The 18,478-nt window shown below is 30.1% G+C and overlaps 3 protein-coding genes across 3 annotated transcripts; 2 read left to right on the forward strand and 1 right to left on the reverse strand.

The window, feature by feature from the left end:
- The first annotated feature begins 1,407 nt into the window (after positions 1-1,407).
- Positions 1,408-7,916, forward strand: LOC113515073 (uncharacterized). The gene is made up of 6 exons (XM_026899210.3): positions 1,408-1,668; positions 2,027-2,212; positions 3,548-3,730; positions 4,484-4,690; positions 4,935-5,685; positions 5,871-7,916. Exons 1-6 carry the CDS (start codon positions 1,519-1,521, stop codon positions 7,787-7,789), a joined length of 3,396 nt encoding a protein of 1,131 aa, XP_026755011.2. The 5' UTR covers positions 1,408-1,518; the 3' UTR covers positions 7,790-7,916.
- Positions 7,917-9,064: 1,148 nt separating this feature from the next.
- LOC113515008 (ubiquitin-conjugating enzyme E2 G1) lies at positions 9,065-14,509 on the forward strand. The gene is made up of 5 exons (XM_026899123.3): positions 9,065-9,247; positions 9,651-9,753; positions 10,148-10,245; positions 11,895-12,073; positions 13,252-14,509. The coding sequence occupies exons 1-5, from the start codon at positions 9,202-9,204 to the stop codon at positions 13,330-13,332; spliced, it is 507 nt and encodes a 168-aa protein (XP_026754924.2). The 5' UTR covers positions 9,065-9,201; the 3' UTR covers positions 13,333-14,509.
- A 477-nt stretch (positions 14,510-14,986) lies between these two features.
- LOC113515063 (cell cycle checkpoint control protein RAD9A) lies at positions 14,987-17,791 on the reverse strand. Its single transcript, XM_026899201.3, has 3 exons — positions 17,568-17,791; positions 16,940-17,345; positions 14,987-16,423 (listed from the first exon to the last, which is right to left on the reverse strand). Exons 1-3 carry the CDS (start codon positions 17,599-17,601, stop codon positions 15,655-15,657), a joined length of 1,209 nt encoding a protein of 402 aa, XP_026755002.2. The 5' UTR covers positions 17,602-17,791; the 3' UTR covers positions 14,987-15,654.
- Between the last annotated feature and the right edge of the window lie 687 nt (positions 17,792-18,478).

The raw sequence follows: 18,478 nt of genomic DNA on the forward strand, positions 1-18,478 counted from the left end.
ATAAATGGGGTCATCGAAGCCTATAGTCGTCTGGAATGGATATAACGCGCGCATTGTCGACTCTTAAGATACCGTAAAACGCAATATACCCAATTAAATCGAGATCCACGCAGTCCTCCCTGGAAACCATTGTGCTAAATTCCAAGTTTATTCATCATGATGAGCTAATTGACCTGCTTTTTCATTGTCACATATCGTCTCTCACTAGTGTCCCATCAGCGTTTACTGTTAACGCAGGCAGGGTTACCATTCCATTATCAGCCGTTAAAAAAGAACAATGGGTCGATTCTGTGCCTCCATTTTCTAAACTTATACTATATTATCTCTATAGTTAAATTTTAAATTTGACATTACAATGAAATTTTTAGATTCCAGATAAATTATCATATTGAAGACTAGGCAGCATGGTCTCCGACCTTAGCCTGTTCCACAACGGAACATACTAAAAAAAAAGATTTTTTTTAAAACAATATGTGTAGTAGATACAAATCTTGTTCTTAGTTTTATAAAATCCGTAAATAATCAAGCGACTGGTACGTATCCATTGCTATTTGTAAGACAAAGACAGAGCTTTTTTTTTATACCACTGAGGTGGCAAACAAGCATACGGCCCACCTAATGGTAAGTGGTTACCGTAGCCTATGAATACCTGCAATATCAGAGGTATTACGCGTACGTTGCCGACCCCGAAGAAACTTCTTTAACCCGCTTTTAAAGAATCCCATGCTGTAGGCTCTTGGGAAAATCTCGGCATGGAACTTATTTCATAACCTGAGTGTTCGTGGGAGGAAACATTTCTAAAACCGCGCTGTATACGACTATTGAGGCTGTAGGACGTGAGGATGAACTCCCTGTCGATGGCGAGCCGTACGATGGTAGAAAGTGGCTGTGGGCATCATATTGAACAATTTCTCTGAGCACAATCTGTTGTACAAGCGGTACAACACGCAGAGTGAGGCAAAATCTCTCCTAAGACTTAAAGGTTTGATAACGCTTGTGAGCCTGAGATCATCGAAAATTCTCATAGCTCATCGTTGCAACTAGTCGAAGGGTTCAAAATGGTATTTAGGTGCTACCGTCCATAAGTAACAGCAATACTCCATGTGGGGTCGAGAGCTAATCTGTTTTCTCTATTTTACAAACTGTAATAATTGCGTGCCTGTATAACATAATTAAGTTCATCTAAAATAAAATAGAAACCCAAATTACCTCTCAATGTCACAAATTATTATTGTGGAGTCTTTTTGATCTACTACCAACGAAATCTTAGAACGAAACTAAGAACAAGGAATTACATGTTCTTAGGAACGAAATAGGTAGTTCTTGTTCTGACTTTAAAAAACTTAATCAGTCAAAGTCAAATAAATGTCAGTCAATGTTTGAATGACATTTTGATATATTTTTGTAAGCCAAGTTCTATTTCAAATCGTATAGACTATGTTTAAAGCGTGTTCTTTTTGGTTATGTTTAATATCATACATGTGGATTATTACATATTTTTCTATATAGATAACTACAATGGTAGGAGAAATGGAATTACAAAAACCACAAAAGGATCTTAAAGTTACCGCTTCTGTTTTAGATTCTTTTGACTTACTTAAAGCAACAAAAGATGAAGAAAAGCTGAATGGTGGTGTAAAAATTATATCACAGCTTCAAAATAGTGAGGTTAGATCTTGCTATATCATATAATAATTATCTAGAAGAAAAAAAGAAGTGTACATAGTGTAAAAGCGCCTCTAAGGCTACTCACTAATTTTTCGCATTTGGGACTAATCCCAGTTTCATTAGAAAAAGCTTAATATTTTAAGTTATTTTTTTTTCTGAACTATATTGTTTAATGTAACTGTGTACTAGTTGTACACAGTTACATCAAACAATATAGATGTTGACTTTCTTTTAATAATTAATAATGATTAAATAACTCTTTGAATGCTAGCTTGTACTTACAATTATTTACATGTATAGTTATAAATTTTTTAACGGTAACTAATAAAAAAAATATGAACATATTTTATTATTTCAGAATGAAAAAGATATTCAGTATGTAATGAAGCGTTTGGTAAGAAGTTTGGGAGCAAATGTAGCCGAAATGAGGATTGGTCATTTTGCAACTTTAGCAGTAATCCTTAACCAATTCAATAATATAACAATATCACAGCTACTTGATCTTGTAAAGAAGGAACTTCATGCTAATAGTTCATCTAAAAGTGTAAGTAACTGGATAAGTGTTGTTACATAAATAAATTAAGTTTATTAAATATTATTATGTATAGTATAACCTACTTCCAAAGATAGGACTTTGTATGCTTATTTTTTAAATACAAACATTAAGTCTGTAGTAAAAACCTATATAAGGCATACTCATAAATACCAATACTGTGGGGGGGGGGGGGGGTGATTATTATTATTGTACCTGTAACTATTTATAATAATAAAAGTTTAATTAACCAGATTAATGCAGCAATATATAGAGATCTTTAATTAACTTGAAGGCTTCAGTTTGACTGTTTTTGTACATATTTTATGCAACAAATGAGCAAAATTTTAGTTCCATATCAAAAAGATATAAAGGAATCCTTTTGGTTTGACTTTGTTCATCTGTACATCTGTCACAGTGCTAAATCTCGGCAACTACCAATGCTATTATTTGAAATTAAAAATGGTTTTGGTCCAGATATTTTATAAAAGACCTAAGTCACATAATATTTTCCTGTGCTAGAATCAATTTTAAAATTTTAAGTGCCCCTATTCTGTAATGGCACTTAAAATATGGACCTACTAGTCCTAATGGGGTATCATATGACAGGGCTTCATTTGTACATCTAGAACCTATTTATTTTTATGCAGTATAGTTTAGTTCAAATAGTTAACTATATGTTAGTATGTAAAATGAGACAAAACCATTCTCTCCTTTATTTTTGAAGTTTGTTAAGTGAAAAATCAGAATTTATCTTTTATTATTATTTGCTTTTATCTGAAATACAATTTATAAAGGTATATGTGATTATTACAGGAAATGTAAAGTAATGTTTCTAACTAGCATTGTTTTTAAGATAATATTAAATTACATCTAAAACCAAAGTTAGTTATGCTGTCAAATTTTTAATCACAATTATGGCCTGACTACAAATGTCAATCCGCCTGCCAAGTGTAGCAACTACTGGCAAAACCCCCACGAGGTGGAGGCTTATGTTCAGCAATGGACAGTTGAACGCTGATATGATGATGGTGATAGCTTAAAATAAGACATTCAAATTGTAGTAGGAATAATAAATAGGCCTGTTTTGTATGAAAAATGCAATAAAGGTCATTTTACCTTATATTTATGTACAACAATTCCATGTATGAGCTTTAGTTGAGCACTTGGTTTTATTATTATTTGAAAATGTTAGCTTAGTCTCTTTTTAACCTATGGTACTATATCTAGGTACAGCACTTATATGGGAGCCACAGAAAATTAGCTTTTCAATTTTTTAAATATATTAAGCTTAAGACTTAAAGTAGTTCCTATGTGTTGATATTATCATTCTTGATATATTTACAGGAAGTTGGCAATGTAGCTCTTGGACAAATCCTATTATGTGGAACAGTATTCCGCTCTGGTCTGATGCTCAAATCTTCTGATGAAGAACAGAAAGAAGTGTTACAGTTACTCTTGGGTGCCAGCAAGAAGAAATCCTATCTTAGCACTGTAGCTTATTTTATCCTCCTTGATTTTGTGAATGGGGTAAGAACAATATTTTAAATTTACAAAACTATTATATATTTCTTTTTCTATTGATTTATGATAACAAACAATCATTAATCAAACTTATTATTGGTTTAATCTACATAGATTAAACCAGCCCTTAACTGTTTATTGCTGAACATAGTCCTCCCTGTAAGGGGGGTTTTTGCAGTAGTTACTTCACTTGGCAGGTAGTTTAGAGACCACAGTTAGGTTTTATTGACGTTTAAAAAAAGATGCTGCTGCCCATTCCTTTACCATTAAGTTATATTTGTCGCATTTTACAACTCCTACAGGAAAGGAAGGGGTGGTCTATTCTATGCTAGGACCACATGGTGTACTTTGACAATAATAATGATAAACGTAAAGAAATATTTCTCTGTTATAATTTGATGCCAGGGCTCTTTTGTGTCAAATCCTTATGTGATATAATAGTCATGAGTTTATCTAATTTATTGGTACATACTATAATGGAATAAACAATGTTGCAACATAATCTAATAACCTTCAAGAGAAGAGTGCATTCCTTAAAAGGCTGACAGGGCGGTGGTAGTCACTTACTATTAGGTGAGCCGCATGCGGGTTTGCCCCATGTTGTAAAAAATCTATGTGTTTTTATCGTACTGCTTAGTACTACAAATATTATTATTATAAGTATTTTAATAGGTTCAACCAATAACTATTTTCATAGTAGAGATAACTGTTTTTAAAGAGAAAGAGGGTTTATTAATATAATAATTTTATTTGTTTAAGTTAAATGAAGAGCAGTTCTCATTAATTACTTGGACTAACATCAAGCAAGAATTTAAAAAAGGTCTGCAGGAACATAGCCTTGACTCACTGTATTTCTTAATGGTAGTAAATAATAGGTTTCCAAATAAAGTAAAAATGAAGAAACTGCTTGGAGTGTCAGAACTTCTCTGTGAAGAGAACATTCATGTTATATGTGAGAAGCTCATGGTAAGTTCCTGTATTTTTTCTTATTTGATTTTTGTAATTTTAGTTAGCAAACATTTTCTAAAGAAAATCCCTTGCTTTATTTCTAAATAATAAAACTGTAAATTGATTACATACTGTAGACCTCTCACACTGCCTCCAATTATGATTATTATTGTACTTCAAATTAAGAAATAAATTTAAATTATCTACTTTTTAATAATATTCTTTATATATATATACAGTTAAAAATATATATTTTTTACAGTCTGGACTTGACTTCAACTCAGTAAGTCATCCGATTTATAAGGAAATCGGTTTGCACATTGCAAAGTCGCCACATCTTCAAGTTTTCTGGTCCTCAGGCATAGACAGTCAGTTGGTGAAGCATAATCGGAACAGGGAATTAGCTGCACTCAATATACTAGTTACCATTCTTGACAATATAGATGACAATGTCGATGCAATACCAGAACTAATCAGTAAAAACTTTTTCAAATTATTTATGGATTGGTTCAAAGGTCTGCAAACAGCAAGTAAAATAAGAAGCAAGAGAGATGATGAAGATGATCACAAAATTATGATAAAAAAGCAGAAAGAACTACTGAACACTCTAGCCAAATCATTAAAATCTGATAAAGTTACAAATAATATAAGGCTTGAAACTTTAAAGAAATTGCTATTCAGTCCTGGAGAGATTAATTTCACAGAAATAACTGGAACAACTGTGGTAAAATCAATAATAGCAGATTTAGACAAGGACAGTGTAAAGAAAATGGCAAAAATGTTAAAAGGAGTGTTATTAAATACATCAAAGAAATTTGTGAAAGAAGATATTGAGAGAAACTGGTATAACTATGAGAGAGTAAAAGCAGCAGAATTGTTATCCTTCTTGGTTACTCAGGAAGCGGTAAAAGAAGACACAGAATTTAAATTGACATACATGAAACTTCTAATGTGTTTCGGATTTTTCAGAATTGGAGGTGATGAAAATGTGGCAGTTGGAACTGAATTATCAGGTAAGGATAACAGATATTTAGAATATATTTCTGAAATTTAATAATAAATTTATCTGATTAATATTTTTGTAATTTTGACCTTAAAATAAATCATTATAAAACAGGAATGGTAAAATTGATATAGTGTATTGTTATATTATTAGCATTGAGTGGTATTGAATTTAATATTGTATTATTTTTTACAGGATCCATTAAAACATGCTTTTACCGATGTTTCACATCGCGCTTTTCAAATGTTGATACTTTGGTCGTCGTTTTATCAGCTCTCTCAAATTTCGTATGCAGTATTTTGAAGAAAGAGCAAATCCGTACTAAACTTGAGAAACAGTTTCCATCAGAGAGTATGGAGTGCTGGGAAATGCTTATAGGGGTATGTCAAAGTATTGAACAAAATGGTTCCAGCTTAAAAGTTGATAAAGTGTTTCTTATTTTGTTTTACCAACTTGGTTTATTCCTATTTTCTGAACCAACCCATGTTAAAGTGGCCAGAAGTTCCATAAAAGAACTGAAAAGCTGTTATGAGCATTACAGAAAAGGTAAAAAAAAGAAACCTAAAACTTTAAAAGAAGGAGATCTGTCAGATGAACCAGAATGGATAGAAGTCTTGGTAGAAGTATTGCTTTCTATCTTGTCAGTTGATTCTAGTGTCTTAAGGTCTGTAGTACAATGTGTATTTAGACTTCTATGGGAGTTTTTAACTCCTTCAGCAATTGGCCAAATAGTTTCTGTATTAGACCCAGAAAGTGAGACTGATCTATTAACACAAGATAGTGATTCTGAAGATAATGAATCAGATAATGATTCAAATGAAGATCAAAATGATAACAGTGATGATAACCCTAAAGAGAACGGCAAAGAAAGTGATGAGAGTGATTTAGAAGAAGAAGAAGAAGAAGAGGAAATGAAAACTCCTGAGCAATTGAGATTGGCTGTACAAAAAGCATTAGGCACTGTTGCAGCAGAAAGTGATGCAGAAAGTATAGATGCCGATATGATTAATGAGGAAGATGGCAGGAAACTTGATGAAGCACTCGCAGAAGCTTTTAGACAATTTCAACATGGTAAAGGTAGAAAAACTAAAAAAGATCGAAAAGATAAGAAGGCACTTTCTGACTTCCGGATTAGAGTTCTTGATCTTATAGATATTTACTTGGAAAAAGATCCAGCAATGGATATCTGTCTAGGTATGATCGGTCCATTAATGCGATGTCTAGAATTTTGTATACAAGATAATCAATTTAGTGAACTTGAAAACAGGGTAAGAAAAACTATAAGAATACTAACAAAAATTAAAAAATTCGCATCAACAGATGATGTTACACTTGATGTTCTATGTGATTATCTTAAAAGTACAATTGACAAAGGTGATAGATCTCATTTTCTATTCCAAGCTGTTGGTGATGTTATTACCTATTTCTCAACATTCATAATTCATTGCTCCCAGAAGATTAACTTTGAAAAATCAAAATTAATGAAAAAAACAAAGGGTTCTACTTCACCTCTTATAGAAATACTTACAGAAGCTCTTCAAAATTATTTCCAGAATAGAAACTGTTTATTACCTATAATTTTCTTTCACAATATTCTTCAGTCAGAGTGGGATGGTAATTATGAACTTGTCAGCACAATAATAGACAATGTCTTTAACTGTAATGTGAGGCAATTTCGTCGGAACGAAGGATTAGAGCTAATTGCAGGCTTTTATCGCACTTTAAAAAGAAATAAACCAGCATCAGATAATACGTTAAGTATGCTGACTATCTTGGAGACAAAATTTGAGAACAGATTAAAAACCACTCTGCAGGAAGAAACAGAATTCCAAGTTAAGGGTAATTTCTTTGTAATATTAAGAAAGTTAATAAATACAATGAAAATGTTCCATGAAAGTTGTCATATTAAATCCACTATAGATTTAAAATCATTGTTAGATATTGTAACGTTATGTAAAGCATCTATTAAAAATGTAGACAAAATGCAAGTACAAGAATCACAAGTTGAACAAAAGAAAGATGTTCATAAGACAAAGAAAAATAAGAAGAAACGCAAACCTGGACAAATTAATGGTTACAATGAACCTCAGATTAAAAAAATAAGAAAAAGTTAGCTAGACTGTATTTTGCCTAAACATAAACTTTATTCATATAAATAGTATCATTGTTTTGATTTTTAATTCCTTTGTTAATTAAATTTATGCTAAGAAAAAGTAAAAAATATATACTTCTTACCTAAAATCTTTGTCTAAGCATCATTTTATTTGTTGTCTTTGTCATAATTAAGCTTTGGTCGATTTTAAAATCGAAACGAAAAGTTGATTACCACTTTTCTACAACCGGTTTCAAAAAGGAGGTTCTCAATTTGGTTTGGTTATATATTTTTTTTAAGTGTGTGTTACCTAAACTGATTTGAAAAATTCTTTATTTGAAAGGATGTGCTTACATAGAAATTTTATCAAAATCGATTTAATAGTTTTTAAATGAAAAAAAATTTTTTTGGAACAATTTATGGGTGGACACGAAATGACAAATTTGCTTGCGCTGTCGTTACTCACTAGCGAAATATCAGTGAGATCACAATAATTTTCAGGTGGAAGCGTGTGGCGCTCCACCTGATAGGGTCAGTTTTTTTTATTGTTTGCATGTTTGTTACTCTTTAACGACTGAACGGATTTGAATGAGATTTAGTACACAAATGGAGCAAATGCTGAATTAAAACGGTATTTTTAATAGAAAATACGCGAACACCGGTGTGTGAATAGGTAGTAAGAATATTAATTGAGAGCTACGCAAAAATAGAGATTGGATAAATAACTTTTCTCAACTTATAAACTATAGAACTGGGGTTGGGATTCGGGGGAGTATGCGATAATGAACAGATGATTGCTGTTTACTAAAAAAAAATTATGAGGTAGCGCAATTGCTTTCTAATCGTTAAATAAATGTTCATTTCTACGACAAATAGGACCATTTGCTCTTCAGTAACTAAAGTAATAGAAATTTATTTTAGTTTTTAATTGCTTCACAGAGGCAGCACTATAGTTCCTTCAATAATCTTTTATTTTTAATTATTTAAGTATTAAAAAAAATCAAATATACTCAAAAATTCAATTCGATAGTAATCGTTTGTATCGTGTTGAGTGTATTATTGTTGTTTTTTTTTTAATGGCAACTCGTCGATCGTTGATTCCTTTTAATTAAAAAAAATGCCACTGTTGAGTTTAGTTCTTACTTTAAATATACTTATTAATTAATATTACTCAATACAAAACATCCAAAGCTCTTTTAAAAAATTACAAAGCTTTCAGCTTTGCTTAAAATTTATTGTTAAATAAAAAAAAAAATATTAATAAACGAAAATCGATGTGTTTTCATCTTTATTAGTAAGTATTGGCAACACTACTCGCCGGAAATAAGAAGCAGTAACTCATATGTTTCACAACCTTCTCAAAACTCATCCAGCCATCTTTTGTGAAAAATTATTTTCTTCGTGTCGTCAGGGTAAATTTCACAATTGTAATTAATGTCAGAGCCACAGTCTTCGCTTTTATTAAAAAAGCAACTAGCAGGTAAGTGTACCTTTGCTATAAAAATCATTTGTGCGAGTCACTCTTAGCGTCAAATGACTTGTCGTGGTATCATTGACCTCAGCAGGTCGAAATAAAGGAATCTTTGTGATTTTTAATTAAATTTTATATTACAAAGTCATAATTTCTATGGCTTGTACATATATTTAGATAGATACCGCGTTAAACGCTCCCTAAAAAATAAAATCGATAGTTGTCGCAGTGACAGATATATTCTGAGCCAAAGTCAAAGAGTAAATTATTCGATGTATATTTACGGTTCTTAGTTGGCAATGATTCACGATACTTTTTTTATATGTGTAAAAGTGGCTAGGAAGCAGGTGTTTTGTTGTCGTTCCGGTTTTCAGCTTCAGCTTATTACCAAGTTATGATGTATTGTTTACAGAATTAAACAAGAATCCAGTGGAAGGATTTTCTGCTGGATTAATTGACGACAATGATATTTACAGATGGGAAGTTCTCATTATCGGACCTCCAGACACATTATAGTGAGTAACAAGTATTGTTCACAATGGATTCTAAATTATGAAATAAATAATACATGATTACAATCTCTATCCTCTTGACACTTGATCTTTTGTAGCACTACAAATCTGCAAGTCAAAGTTGATTATCCATCTGATAAATATGTGGTTAATTTCATTATAATACCTGCATTGGATTGGTCTATTGTGTCTATATTTAGTGTTTTTATTTTCAAACTTATACTATGATTTTCTTTTAACTCCTAGTTTGTTTAATAAAAAAGCTTAATTTATGAATGCAACTATCTTACACTAACTTGTGTTAATTTACTTTGTAATAACTTTCTTATATTGTGGTAATATATGTTAAAATTCTGTTATAATGTTTATCTTAAATTAAATGCTTATTACTTTACAGTGAAGGTGGATTTTTCAAAGCTCACTTACATTTTCCAAAAGAGTACCCTTTGAGGCCACCACGGATGAAATTTGTCACTGAAATATGGCACCCAAACAGTAAGTAAAGTGTAAATTTAGTACTCAGTTGTTAATATAAATATGATAAATATGATTAGATTTTACTTGGAATAGTGTTTGCATTGTGCATATTACAATTACCCATGTCCATATTTATATTTTTTTATTCATCACATATTAAGTAAACAATTTTGCCATATATTGTTCTTACAAGTCCTTTAAAAATAAGACAAAATAATATTAGTCCATAATACACAAACAATACATTTTTTTTTATCTGGAACATTGTTTTTACTTTGTGTGAACAAATGTAAAAACAGCAGTATTTAATTACATTTAAATGGTTTTTAAATATAAAGTGTTCATGTTTGTTTATTAGCAGATCTCTTTTTAAATAATTATAAACATTAAGAAATGTTCAGTTGTTTTCAAAATTGACAGATATTTAGATGCCATCATTTATTATAAATGCTGTTAATATTTCATGTTTACTACACATTCAATGTATACTACATTGAATAACAAATTTATAATTATTACTGAACTATTTTATCTATTCTAAATATAACAAAAATTTGTAAAACAAAACAATTGGATAAGAATAGGAGGCACTAATATAAAGGGCATAAACAAAACTAATTGCCCTGATGAATTATTATATCACTTACCTCAAGGTCCTCTTGAATTTTCTATTTTAACATTAAAACTATTACTTTTACAAGTATATGTATTGTTTATATCAGTTATTTATGACAGCTTTCACCTGATAGTTCATGTGTGGATTTTAGAGGTAGAAATACAGACCAGAAAAATATATACCAGATTTTAATATGAAACCTTCAGGGACACAACTGACAACTGCAATTTGACACCTCATATCAAGTTTTCTTAAATATCTCCCATGTAAATAAATTTAAATAAAAAATAAATTTAAATATGTATATAATTAAAAAAACAAAAATATTGATGATTAAAATTTACAATGGGGTAGGTAGAGACATTTGTCTGTCATTTTGCCAAGGACTTAAGAATACCTACCAATAAACAACCTACCACCGTTACTCAAATTTGCTTTGTTATTGGTGTTTTCCATCGCTAGAATGTTAATTGGAAATATAAATAGAAGTACAGGACAAATGCAGACAGCACTGGTCAAATGAGTGAACACAAAATCTTTATTGTCTTTAAGTTGAGACACTTGTACTTATAGTTAGGAGAAACTGGAATTAAAGCGATCATTTATGTAAACTATGATAATTTGACTGCATTGTCGTGACGTTTTGACTAGATTACACTGGTTGCGGACACGGCTAGACTGATATATATAAATATATAGTGTCTAGTCCATAAATGCATTGAACAAAGACAATATCAGTGTTGTGTGCAGAAACCCTAAGTATAGTGGTACAATTTCTGTGATGTGGGACAATGAGTGGGTATAAAGAAAAAGCTTCTGTCTCAGAAGTGGAGACAGTGTTACATCAGTTTGCTCGTGACCACAGCCAATGTAACCTGGTCAAATAAAACGTCAAGACAATTCAAATAAGTTATCATAGTTTACCTAAATGGTCGCGTTAATTACCATCTCTTATAAACCATAAAACATGCAGTGCGAAAGTAAGAGTTAATAGTGTTGTATTTTTTTTAATTTAGTGTATAATTAACTTTTTAATTAAATATGATTGCAGTTGAGAAGAATGGTGATGTTTGCATATCTATCCTTCATGAACCTGGAGATGACAAATGGGGTTATGAAAAGGCTTGTGAACGGTGGTTACCAGTGCACACAGTGGAGACAATTCTTATCAGTGTTATCTCCATGCTTGCAGACCCCAATGACGAGAGCCCCGCAAATGTAGATGCAGCGGTGAGTCATATCGATGTATTTTATACTTTTTCTCTTACATTCCATTTTCTTAAGACATTTGAGGGTGTAAAAAATTGTATTTACAACCAATTATTAAAAATTACAAGATTTAAGCAATGGGCCCATCCTCACATTCATTTTATCTACTGTTGCCATTATCTATATTATACACTAAGTCTCTTGCCTGGTAGGCAGAAAAAACATTACATTCCTACAATGTAATAAATTCAATGATACTATAATTATCATAGTGTGTAACTCAACACTTGAATGGATTTGAATGAAATCTACCATAACATAATTAAATATGTAGGGCACTTTACATATTATTATATAGCCAGGTTAAGCTCTAAGATGCAGGTAATATAAACTGTCATTATTTCTCAGTAACTTATTATAATGTAGTAATTAGCTATTGCTATACTAGTAATCTTTAAAAAGCAATATCACTAGAACAAAATTGAATACTCAACCAGATCATTTATCAATTAAAAAATATTTAGAACGTCAAAATATTTGATTACAAGTTGAACCCTAACATAGATCAAATATTTAAAGATCGATAAATTTCAGTAAAAGTGAAAATATTTACATTTTCTTAAAATTAATATAATAAATTGTAAGCGCGTCTTATTTTATAAGCTTCCCTTTGTAGATTGTATATCTGTATAATTTTAGACAATATTCATGTAATTATCTCAGCTTAAATAATTTTTGACCATTAGATAAATATGCAATATATACTCTATTTTATTAGAAAATAAAAGTATCTGTGACCAATTGGGCCTATGTATTTGTAGTAAAAAGAAAACAATAATAATTCGTCGTTAATTTTAAATGTATTTATGTAGTTTACTTATTACTTTTACTATGTATAACGTACTATTTAAGTTTAAATCATTGCATTCATAAAATATTGTCTCATATATATATATATTTTTTGTTGTTTGCATCCACAGAAAGAATGGAGAGAGCGATATTCGGATTTCAAAAAGAAAGTTGCCAGATGTGTTAGGAAAAGTCAAGAGGATTGCTTTTAGGAGTGAAAGGGGTTTAAAAATCACAGAAAAGGGCCGCGTGATACAACATTAACAAACACTATGCCACAGAGTTGAACCGCGCCCGCCTGGCGCTATACGACACTTGTAGTTGTGTGCTCATTATATTTCTTTTTACAGAAAGAATGGAGGGAATCATATTCGGAGTTTAAAAGGAAAGTAGCACAGTGTGTGAGAAAGAGCCAAGAGGATTGTTCCTAAGTAATAGTGCCCTTTTTCATTGATTTAATTGGATAGTGAGTGTTTTTGTGATTCAGTTAAAACGTTGTTGAGAGCAGGCCCCAGCGTGATTCCTAGTGCGGGCTACACCACCTGGCCCAGAGACAATATTGAAATTGATTTAAAATAAATACTTATTGTAATTAAATGGTATCGCTGCCGTATTTTATAAATAATAAAAATAGAATTCAAGGTCTTTTTCATCTTTTTTAAGACACGTTAGCTAGCTATTGTTATAATAATAAAATGTGTATGGTAATTTTTTATAGAAAAACAAATCTGCATTTTTTTTTTCTCTTTACTTTCTCTTATTATTATTAATATTTGATCTCTGTATGATATAAAACCAAACCTGAAATAATTTAAAAGCAATTATTATAATATTTATTATTGTCTCATTTATATTAAAAATGTATTATTACATGCAATTCACAATCACTTTAACTATATAAAAATTGTAAAAGGCATTTGAAATGTACTTGCATGTAAATTGTTAGTTACCGAAACGAGCGATGAATACACATTGGTTGCTTCTTCATGCCACAGTTTTAATTCTAGTGCTAATTTTAGTAGTAAATTTATTACATAATTATAATTTTTACTGAATAAAACCAATTTTGTAAAGGTAAGATTGTATTGACTCCACCTATCCTGCAAATTTAGTATGAATCTGGTAATTTGTTTAAATAAATATAACTAAAAAAATACCAGTTTTATTAGAAAAATGTTACCACATCTAGACCGGACCGCCATACGTTACGCAAAGTGAAATTAACAAGATGGGTAATATAATTATGCCCATATAGTATTTGTATTAAAAATGTATCATAATTGTTTATAGAATCGAACAAGAAATGAATAACAATTTATTATGTTATTTTTGCTCATTTAAATATTTTGAATTTAATTGTAATTGAATATTTTTGATTATAGCATAAAATATGAATACTACTGTTTTGATTGCAATTCTGTTTTATTTTGAAGTATTATTTTACTATCAACGCGACCTAAATTATTGTTACAAGTCCAGCGTAATTTAGTAATGAATGTTAAACCCCACACTCATACATACATCATCGAACACTGATATTGTGACGTGTATAATATTTTTTAACAATGTATGTATATTTTTTGCTATAAAATTATAATGCAGTGATGATTTGCTATTTCATTTGGTTTCCTTAAATTCCTTATAAAGCCTTCTATGAACTTGTGTTATAGTAACAATGTACTGGTCAGTAATTAAACATTCAATACAATTTAATATAGTCTTTGTATTATTAATATTATAATGGATCTTGTGTACAAGTGCTATTTAGCTAGAGCATTACTATAGATAACTATACCTTAGCTTATTAGGACACATTGTAAGCCCAGTATCAACAAATTTCACTTCTGAAATACTAAGCTTCGTTTATAGAAATAGTAAGTGAAACACAGATGGCTATTCTCTCAATGCATTTTCACCAAACATACATACAACATGAATGCATTTATATTTTGCAAAATAGATTTCATATAAATGATAGGATTTATTATACGTATTTTAAAATAGTAAACAATATTTTTTATTGCAATAACTATATTAGTAAATATATATCTAAAAACATTATGCTTTTGCTATTGATTATGCATTGATGTTTAACAATTTTGTCTGTCTATATATTTGAAAGATTTGCCGACTCAACCAATATTGTGCTACTTGTGGATCTGTTCTCACTACTTGTATAAGTAATTCGTTAATTTATACCTGACTTTATAGTCTCTGCTGGTTGTCACTACTCATATTTATCCTAACATTAAAATGGACGTATAAAATTCTATAACGGACCTGCATGAATAATTTCGGTATATTAGTGCCAAGATTGTTTACTAAATGTAAAAATAAATATATAATGACCCGTTGTCTAGTTTTCTGTAATTGATAGAGGATTAAAGATTGTCCCATACACTTAACCAATATGCAGTCCAAATATAAGTAAATACCTTATAAGAAATATTTAATTGTTCATATGTCTTGGATTGGATCCTGTATCCAAGAATACTATACCTGTTTTTTATACCCGATTTATTTAAAAAACAAACTATTATGTTGTAGTTAGGTATTGCATTTTTTGCATTGATATTTTAGTAAAAAAGGTATTTAATTTAAAAATAACGAGTTCATGACAAGTATCAATATCATTTATAGATAAATTATTTATCTACTTTATGAACTAAAATCATGGAAAATTCATGACATTTATTTTGAACACATCAACAATAATTATATTAGAATTAAATAAATATAGTTACAAAATTTAATTATTCACTATCAGAGTCCTCTGCTAAAATCACACCTCTTATGGCCCTTGGATCAAAAGTGCTTTCAAAGCATCTTCTAAATACTGATTTTATCATTGCTTTTGCAGTAGGTGATGCAGGAATGTGATCAGAGTCAATATCATTATTTATCTTGCTACTATTTACATTATTTGTTTCTTCGTTTACTCCATTTATTGCACCATCACCATTGAATAAGGCACTTGGAGGGGGTATTTCATCTGGTATATCAATAAAGTTGAATAAATGAGAATCTTCATCTAAACATTTTGATATATCATTGTCTATGTGAACTTTTTTCCTAGCTGAATCTTGAAAACTGGATTCTTTTCTTTTCCTATCTATAGTAGTGTTTTGCGTGGCAGTTGCTTGTGTCGCATTATCAGCTTTTGACGTCGCCAAGACAAAATGTGCTTCAAATGTCGACCCATTGTGTACAATAAATACTGCTGGCCGGCCCGTTGTCTCAAAATGTAATTGTATAGGCAAGCTCAAAGCTTCAGCAAAGGATAAAAGTGCTCTAAATTCTTTTAATGTGAAAGTTATAGTGGTTTCAGTTCCTATTGTGTAACTGGTAAATTCTAGGGGCTTCAAATTAATTTGAGTCCTGATGACTTTCAGTGAATCTGCACTACATTCAGTGTAGTTTCGAAGTATAAATGATTGTGTTGATGCCTCTAATGTAACTTGATCATCTGAACTTTGAAAATTAGTCAGTGCTTCTGACAGTAACCTTTGTGATGATGTTATCCTAGATAAATAAAATTATAAAAGGCATTAAAAAATATAAAACTGAAATATTCATGCAGAATAAGAATGTATTCAATTCAAAAGTAGCTAATAATTTTATTACACAAAAACTTGTAAAATTTATTATGACATACATAACAAGAGATATACAATTTTTTAAGCACCATAATCCAAATATTCTAAATTAAAAATAAATAAATACTTAAATTGAAAATTCTTTTGCAAAATTACATTTACTTCATTATTGACTGTAAACTTTACAAATGAACAAATATACTATCTTTACAATTATTATCTTAGCATGTTGGTCCTACAAGTTGATATACAAGGATATTTTTATTCAAAATCTACAGAGGACAAAATTTATCATATTTAGGGTATTGCTACAGCTACAGATAAATACATATTTTGCAATGCAATTTGGGTATTTTAGTTTAAACAAACATTATAATGTGAATTTGTTCATCTGCACTGATTCCAAAATTTACTATAATAATGTAACAGACAGTACACTGACCTGTTAGGAACTGAATCTTTAGTGTAAACTGCCTGCATAGCCTTACAGTCCAGTATAGAGACATAGTGGGTTTTTACTATTCCATGTTTACATTTCAATTGAAAGATCAACTTGCATGCTTCTGGGTCAAGTTTTATTTCCAAATTTTCCACTTGTTTATCCATATGAGTTGGTGATTTAAATGTGTTAAGTGCAGACTTCATAGAGATTTTGCATTTTAACCCTTCATTATCCTCGGTTGAGTAGTAATTATAATTGAAATATGAAAAGAAGTTCTTATTGAATTTAACCATTGCATAGGCTGATTCAGCAGCATTCAGAGTTCTTAAAAGCATACATTCCGGTAAAGACTCTAGATACAATTCATCTCCAAATCGCGCCAAAGCATGTACAGTCCTCCCTAAAACTGTAAAATATTATTAAGCAGGTTGTAAATTTTTGTAAGATGAACCGCCATCGCTATTGGTAAATCCTAGTAATACTTTGTTAGTATCAATGAAAAATGACAGATCAGGATAAAATCAAGTCATTGATCTAAAATAATGAATTATTTTAACTACAACAATAAGAGGGTCGTAAAGTTGATCGGATCAACGGTGCATAAAATTACCAAAACAAAAATAATTACCTTTTACATTGGATCCTGGAACATAGCATTTCATTATGAATTAATAACAATATTCTTTTAATAATATTAAGTTTCCATAATGTTTCTCACACATTAAAATGTTAATAATTTCACACACGCGAGTTAAGTATAACCGTGAATAAAAAAATATATTTTGTTATTGTTATTTTTTTTCATTACAATGAATGACAGTGTAGACTGCTGATATTGACGTCTGACATATCAAATCTAACAATAGGGTAGTGACTAACTAGGATGATTAACTGATTTTCTATTAATCGTACTCACCTTAATAAAGCATAGTCGATTAGAACCCCATATGGTTAGTTTGTAACAAATTTCTTACTATAGTTAAACGGGCCTAATTTCATCATTGTAGTTTCATCTTCTATTGGTGCTTTATCATTTTATACCATTAGCATAAGCAGGTGCACCATTTCATATTCATTCACAAAGAAGTGGTTTGTTTCTATCAATTAAAGCCGATTAACTAAGTGTATCTTTTTCAAATAAAATCGTTACATACCTATCATTAATAGTATCTTTGTCATCGATTAATTAATTATAATGAGTATTATCGATTACATAATGAAGAAGTATATCATATAAAACAGAAACAACTATAATTACAACATTACCAACCTGTTAGTGCCTTACATAAAATATTATAATTTTGATCTGTTGTTTTTTATTTTATTACACAACTATTAATTACTTATTTCATAATTTGATTACTAAATTAGTAATATACAAATTTTTGGTATTCGAATGATTTTTACTAATTATTAACAATTAGTTCTATTTTATATACCATACTACCATAGTTCATTCCCTGTATCCATTACTACAACAATAGGTCAACAATAGGCGATAATAACCTGAGTAACAATAAAAAAAATGAAATAAAAATA

This window comes from Galleria mellonella, unplaced genomic scaffold (genome assembly GCF_026898425.1).
Source record: "Galleria mellonella isolate WM207_F2 unplaced genomic scaffold, CSIRO_AGI_GalMel_v1 utg312, whole genome shotgun sequence".
Taxonomy (NCBI): Eukaryota; Metazoa; Arthropoda; class Insecta; order Lepidoptera; family Pyralidae; genus Galleria; species Galleria mellonella.